Source organism: Buceros rhinoceros, unplaced genomic scaffold, assembly GCF_000710305.1.
Source record: "Buceros rhinoceros silvestris isolate BGI_N320 unplaced genomic scaffold, ASM71030v1 scaffold6941, whole genome shotgun sequence".
Lineage (NCBI taxonomy): Eukaryota > Metazoa > Chordata > Aves > Bucerotiformes > Bucerotidae > Buceros > Buceros rhinoceros.
The window spans coordinates 37,527-45,387 of record NW_010392445.1 but is presented as its reverse complement, the minus strand read 5'-3'; the positions used below and the strand labels follow the sequence as shown (position 1 = coordinate 45,387).

The following is a 7,861-nucleotide window of genomic DNA, read 5'->3' as shown; positions in this document are numbered from 1 at the left end:
ACATTACAAATAACTTTGAAACGACGAGGTGAAGGGTGGGTAACGCGATTCCAGGTTACCATTTAGATGGCCCCGTGTCATCACAGTTTACGTGCACAGCGAAACTTCAGCTCCTCAAACACGGCATTTTATACTGTTTGTGGGAGAGCAAACTCTGCTAATTATTAGTGGCCGAAAATCAAAACCAAACCTGATTGATTATTGTTTCCAATGGTATAAATATTGCCCTCGCAGTCCATGTGAGCCCCAGCAAGTGACACACCACTACCATTTTGAGCACCACGTTACTCAAAGCTTGAATGTTATCAACGCATTGTTAACAAGATGATATTGCATTGGAGTTAAACTCTGTAGTTCTGTCAGTTAACTTACCAACTAGTCTATAAGAGTAAACTTTACCACATTAATTTCTCTAATCCATCTCCAACCTCCACCTACTCTCTATATAATTTGTGAAAAATCAGGACATGAGTCACTGTAACCACTAGAGATCACAGGGTTTTCAGGGGTCATTAAAATTGCAGATTCAACCCTTTATGGAATCAGATACCTGCCAATAAGGGCAGCTCGTTATTAAAAACCCCATCATTAAAGTGGGCTTGGGAGAGGTTCACACAGGCCTTTCTGTACTCACTTTAAGACTATTTCCATTAAAAATTTAAATAGTCAAAGTGTACAACAACAAATGTGTAACATCATACTGAAGCCACAAGCTTTCTGCAAAGTGTTAACTGGGACGTGTCAGTAAAACAGATGTTTAACAAGTTTTTCAACCATATGAAAGATGTTAAATCAGAATCACTGGATTTCTGTAAATTATGCCTGCTGAATGAGGACAACAACATACTCCTTCTCTGTAGCTAACTAGAGAGAGCAAGGCACACAGAAACAAAGGGGCTACGGCCCATTAGTTACACCGACTTCAAAGGGTCAGCTCCTCAAATGGAGGCTCAGAGATCTTTATAATGATGGACGGAAAGTCATAGCCCTTGTCCAAACCTGGCCACTAACATCCCAACAAACAAGCATTCTTCCTAGGTTGTTCTCTGCATAAAGGAAGATAAAAAGTATTTCTCAGCTTAAGGCGCTCAGGCAGGCCAGACAGTTGTTATTTTAAAACACGGAAAGTACTAAAGAAAAAAAAAAATTAAATTTGTAACACAAGTCAACAGCCAACAATTAAGGACTCCACAAAAACTCCAGCTAATGAAAGATGTTTCCTTTATTATTGTGTAATACTTCTTTCACGGAAACATGATATTTACAAATATACACATACAGACTGCTGATCATAAAATGTTACTGAAGAATTAGTCAAAAAAATCAATTTACAAAACCCAAAAACTTTCCAAAGAGATTCTGGCTGAAAAAGTTTAATGAAATTTCAAGGAGACACTTCTGTACAGAAAGACAGGTTTTAGCTCCTCGAGTTCCGGTAATATTAGACGGGTTGTGAACCAAGTGAGCTAAGCTCAGCTGTACATTTGAGATGAGGCAGTTTTTATTATATTGTTCTTTTTCACACCATTTCTTGACGGTCAGTTCAACAGGTCTCAGGAGGCACTAGTTTGTACGTTTTTGGAAGCTGCAAGCATTGCTCTCACTTTGGCCATAAGATCCTGCAGAAAATGAAAGAGAAACGATCAGATACATCTGGGCTTTGAAGGGAGTGAAGGCATGTGGTTGCAAAAACCTGTGTGAAGGGGTTAGCTTGTGCTCCAGTCACACAGGAGATGTAGATTTGTCATCGCCAGATATTAACAGTCCCTGGGATAAATGAGCAAAATTATTTGGAGAAAGTTCCTAGGACAGCAACTGAAGCATGATTTTACTACAACGCTACAAAGTGCTCTGTGTAAATATTTAGAGCAGTTTCTACACAACACAACACAGAAATCAAGTCCACCGAAATTGAAAAGAAACTACAAACATATCTTCACAAAAACTGAACACACATCTACTAACCACCAAAGGCTTAAAAAAGAAAAAAAAAGGAGAACAAAGAGACACAGATGGCAAGAAGAGAGTATTAGTATACTCTGTAACAGAAAGCTTTCCTGTTTGTTTTGTAAACCTGAACCAAAAGTTTACAGGGCAGTGGTATTTTCACATAGGACAGAGTGACCGGAACATTAAGGCTTTTGTGAAACCAACAGTAACTCTCAGTCTTGTCTGAGTGCCCAGTGGGAACAGCAGTTCAAGAGGAAATAAAATTTCATGTGAACAGCATCCAATAATTGGGTTGCAAAAAGTGATCACAAAATGAAAAGCTTGTCTCAGTAATAAATTAAAGTTACTTAAAACATTTCTTCACAAATGCAATATAAATGAATTAAAATCCTTAGTTCTTTTAAAGGCTTTTTCATCTGAAGCTCTGGAACACTTCACAGGGGAATTCAGAGACACTGAGTTGGGCAGGGTCAGCCAGCACACCGGCAGCAAAATAATCTTAGTAATAATTAGGTAAATTACATTTCTTTGGGCCCTTAAAAATAAAAGGATGCTCAGCTAATCTCAGTTGGAAAATATCTTGCAGATTCACAGGAGTTTCTCCTCTTACCACTGCACTCCGAGCAGGCAGAACCCTGTAACGCCACCCTACGCCACAAGCCCTACCGAACCCAGCAAACGCATGAACCGACTGCCTCTGTCTGAAGGGTGCATGGTTTCAAAGGGTGGGATGTTCACCCGACTTTGAACATCATGATGTATCATGTCTCATTTCTCGTACCAGGAATTTCTGTGCATGTTTGGTAGCCTAAGAACTGCTGCGGCGTTAGCACTCCATTTTCTTTCTCTGGTGTCTATACTTGCTATTTTCTGTTTTCCTGAATATTCTTGGTTTGGGTTTCTCATTGAAAATGGATCAAATATAGTACGTAAGGTACTAGTCTACTACAATGATTTCCCAGCTACCACTACTTCCCTAGCGGAACTAAATTTTTGAACGTTAATTTATTGAAAGAATAATCTATCCACTGAAAAAAAAGAGAATATAAAAAGCAACTCTGATTTTATATTGTCACTTTTCCAAAGCATAACTAAGAGCTTTCCTCCTCTAAACTTGGCATATTCAATTGAAAGAAAGTTAAATATGCATGAAGACTTTAAGAGGATGAGTGAAATTAAAATTTTTAAAGAGTGATACCATGCAGTAGCTTTTGAAAAAGGAACGGAATTATTCTGACAGAGGTTGGGTATCTTAAAACTGCATTAGGGAAGCTGGATGCATTTAGATTATTGTACAGCATATAGAGGCACATAGCTGATATGCCATGATTCACAGCGAACTTGAATGTATCAAAGAAATCATAACATCAATAGTTCAGAGACATAAACAACACCAAGGGTAAGATAAGCGACTTGGAAGATGCTGCTTAATGCAAAGCACACACTTACTCCAGTTTGCAAGAGAACATATTTTTCTTCTATTGCCAACATTACACACTTAAGACTTTGCCAATGTATTTCTCCTTCCTTCCTTCTTCCACAGAGCTTGTTAAGAGCCCTGCGTGGTAAGGCGGGCTCTCAGGAACACTGCTATCGGTAACTGGGCTGCTGGGCAGAGCGGGGACTTTCATATCTTAACAGTGGACACACTGCAGTAAAATCAGTGCAGCTTGGTCTTTAGAGGCTTGATTAAATTGGAAAGGACAGTAGCTAGAGAAGGAACAGAATTGTTTTTCTCACAAGCAAAGAGATTAAGAATGACAATGAACGTATCTCTACATGATATGCAAAGCTCAAATTGTACCAGGTAGGAAGAGGAGACAATGGTATGATGGACACTCTTAATTAGGCAACGTACTCTGAACTGGTTTATTTGTACCTGAGTGATTTTACTCTGCACTGAAGACACAATTGCTGAAGAGATTTGGCCATCTTTTTCCTGAGAAACTCCCCTAAAAAAGTAAAATTAGAATTAGAAATTTGTAGTAAATGATTTAAAAATGCTTTTTACTCACCATCACAATTTTGGGTTTTATTGTAAAGTCTCTCACATGTTAGTCAACAGCCCTCTCATTCAACTAGAAGCCATAAGTCAGTCACAAGAGTCACTTGTACCACTGATACAGAGAAATCTGAAGAGCCCAGGAATTTTTAAAAGGACTGTTCCACATTCTGTAGAAATAATTTAATTGTGAATCTTACTCACACTTACAACTCAAACCACTCTATTAAAATTCTACTTCAAAGAGTTATCCCATTTAGTGAGAGTTTCTGATTTCTAACTTAGAATTCGGTTGCAGTATTTTCTGTACCAGTTTTACTTTAAGAGATGTCTACTCCAGCAGGCAACAGAGATCCAATGTCTTTACTAGACTGATGCACACAGTGCTGTCCTCGCAGTATCCTCTACTTTTAATACTCTCACACACACACACACACACACACACACAGCTCCTCACCACACAAGTTACGTCAGAAGACACACTCAGAGTCAAGAGACATCAGTGCTGCACAAGAGCATCTTACCTGGAGCGTTCCTGGCTGGATTCCCTGCTCTCCACAGGAGAGACACTAGTTGAGTGTATGGAATTTTTGTGTGTGGATGGTTTGCCTGGTGACGTGGATGGTGAAGGAGATCTAGCTTTGGACTTGGTACGTGATCTAGACCGCCTCTTCTTCTTCTTTTCGTGGGGACTTCTGCGAAAAGAAAACATTTTATTGAAGGATATTTACAGCAATACTACACTAGCTCAGTTGAAGTTACTTTTCACGCTTCTAAAAGCTTATGCAGCCCTTTTCCACAGGATGCTTCTCATGCAATCAGCAAGCATTAGAGTCTTACCACAATACTGCACTTCCATGGTTGTACAAAACACTTTTTCAGAAGCTCTTTTTAAAACAGTACATTAGGGCAACTACTGCTACCCTCACTTGGAATGCTGCTTCATGGGTACACGGGAGTTGCTGGCCAGTATTCGATAGTTTAAAGGATGACAATGGAAAGTCTTCCCCTGATTTGCAGAATAACTTTGCTAGAGGGAAGTTCCTTCCCAAACAAATCAGACACTTAGAATACAAGAAGAAATGTTCAAGTTTCTATCACCCACAATTTTCCTAGCTCATAAATGAGCCAACTATGGAATCATAGCTATGCAAATCCATGGTTGGTTGGTTGGTTGTTTTTTAAGGAAAGTTACTCCTTTCCATGTGATCCAATCTATATTGCAACAAACCACAGGCTCAAAATCGCACGACACTCAAACCAGCCTAGGCCTAGCAACACGTTTTAAGTGCAAACCCTTTATGACTTTGAAATTAGATACAGAAATGTTTGTCACTATGACAGCTGGAATGGTACCTGATGTGTTCCTTATTGACAGAAGGGAAAAACAGAGGTAGCCTCCTCATATGCAATGTTAAGCTCAAAGAGAATTCAATTAGTACTATGCTAGAGAAGGAGCTATCAAAACCTTTATACGTAGTTACAAATTTATGTCGGTATGATTTACATACCATTATTGATATTACTGTAATTAGAATTACTGGAGTAATGACTTACAGTCAGGCAATTCCTCACTGCAGGTATTGCCCTCTAGCACGCACTGCTGTAAGTCTATTCAAATGCTGTTGAAGCTTCTAGAACATCTTAGAACACTAAAACTTTGAGTCATCAGGTATCACATTATTGGTTCCTCTATTCTGATTTTCTTCAGAATTTGCTGCTTTAAAAGCAGCTACGCTATCACATATTAAATTCCCACATAAACATTGTATACCTCTGGTGCTCAGAATTCATCAAATGCCTGATTTTCATACAGAATTTAACACTCAAGACTTAAAATTGCAAAACCTCCTGACACTTTTCTAAGTGTAAATAATCAGTAAGTGCAGAAGAAAAACCCTACAGCTCTACTGGCCTCTAACATTTTCACGACTACACAAAACATAGCTACAAAGTTGGAGATTCCTTGACTAGCTAATTATGTATTGTAATTGCTCAGTTCTTAAAACATCATCATGTAATCAAGCTGTGAACAGATTTCATATCTAACTCATGAAAATCTCTGCAAACATCACGTAAGAAGAGTAGTCTAGAGTGAGCTTTTTGGACGTTTTTCATCTGAGATTACGAGAAGCAAACATCATATTGGCTGAATGAATGTGTCTATCAATTTTGCATTTTTAGAACAATCCATTTGCTAAAACTAGTCTTATTTTTTACTATTTTTCTAGGTACAAAGCCATATACATATTCTCTGTGGAAAGTAATTCACTGCAGTTAGATTAAAACACTGATTCATGTTAGACTTCTTTTTAAAGCGACTATGACGGCAACTGCCTAAGAATAAGCAGAAGAAACCCCAACTGTAGTATTTACTCTGAAGTACACCTCATCCTACAAGCAGTGAGCCAGTAATTCCCAAGACAAAGCAAAGCACAGCCTCCTCGTTCTTACGTATTTTCTCTTGGAAATATACCTAAAAATCTACAAGCAATGCTGGCATTATGACTGATACCAGGATAATGCCCCGAGGAAGTTTAAAACATTGCAGTACTTATTAGTCCTAGTTTTCAGTCCTCTGATGGAACTGGATTCTAAAGCTGGCCAACTTCATAGTGTAACTAGGGTTAATAAAAACTACTCAGCTGACTGCTGCTGGGTAAGATTGAAATCTGCTCTCAGCTATCAGGCAAAATATACAGTACTCACTCGCAGGAAGCCTCAGTAATCAGCTTTTACCAGACCTTGAACCCAAATCTTGCTTCCACTACACCACTGTCAAGAGTCTCCTCCATAATTGAGGATGAAAACCGGCCATCAACATCTACGGTTTTACTTTTAAGTTTAACACGTTGGCCTGAACAGGGCTGAAACAGCAGGCTTTCTGCAGCCAGAGCTGTAAAATACCCTCATCTCTGTTTAACGACAATATTCTTTCTTCAGTCTATGTTTTTTGCACTTAGTGCCCTATTTCACTGCAGAGTGTTCCATTTTCCTGTGTGAGGCCTAACAAAAGCTTACAATTTCCACCTATAGAAACAATGTTGTTTAAAGAGGAATCTAGTTTGTTCCACAATTGTCATCGTAATTTACCACTTGGAGTGGAATAACTCCAAAAATAATTTATAGCTTAAAATTGGAGTGGTCAAGCAGCAGACACACCAAGGCTGCAGTAAAAACAGCATAGGGCTGGGAAAAAATTCTTGTGTGCTGATAAAAAAAAAAAGGCATTTTCAGCTTCCATATCTTTCAGCTTCCATATCTTTCAGCTTCCATGCAAATCCAAATTTGCATGCCGAGTTCCACAGAAGCCTCTATTATCTCGAGTTGATGAATGCAAAAAACTGAATCAGTTGATGAAGCTCTCAATTATACATACCACACATCAATTAATTAGAGGCTGTCAAGAGATGGGAAGTTATCTTAAGAAACAAGAGAGATTTTTTTAATAATCATAAAGCTGAGAATGATCTCTTTGCTGATTTCACAAGAGATACAGAGAAACAAGTTAAAGATTAAATCTTCACCAAAGAAGAGAAAAATTCAGTAAACTCAGTTTAGTAACTTCAACGTGTTGGGTTTCATACGACAATGAAAAATGTTCACTTCCTTGCATGCTGAAGATACAACACGCCACAAAACATTAGAGACACAGAACATTTCAAAGCCTTCTAGGCACACACTTTGCAGATGATGGTTTTCTTCTGCAGTCGGTGAGCTGAAATAATGGCTGGTTTGCTGTTTTGATTAGAACAGGTTCAGAGGCACTATATGCAAGGTGCTCTCGAAAACGGCACCTCGAGTCATACCACACATTCCATTCTGCCAGTAAAATAGTTGCTAAATGTGAAGCTTACCGTTTGCTAAACTGGAGTCTCCCCTTATCTGTGCAGATATGACGAGATGTCA

General features: G+C 38.7%; 1 protein-coding gene across 1 annotated transcript in view; it reads right to left on the bottom strand.

Annotated features, from left to right (window-relative positions):
• Positions 1–1,201: 1,201 nt before the first annotated feature.
• SFSWAP (splicing factor, suppressor of white-apricot family) overlaps positions 1,202–7,861 on the bottom strand; it is a 44,179-nt gene continuing 37,519 nt past the window's right edge. The window contains exons 16-18 of the mRNA XM_010144476.1: positions 4,477–4,647; positions 3,830–3,902; positions 1,202–1,619 (exon numbers count right to left, since the gene is read on the bottom strand). Of these exons, the coding sequence (XP_010142778.1) occupies positions 1,554–1,619; positions 3,830–3,902; positions 4,477–4,647 (310 nt within the window). The 3' untranslated portion in view covers positions 1,202–1,553. The remainder of the gene's footprint in view (positions 1,620–3,829; positions 3,903–4,476; positions 4,648–7,861) is intronic.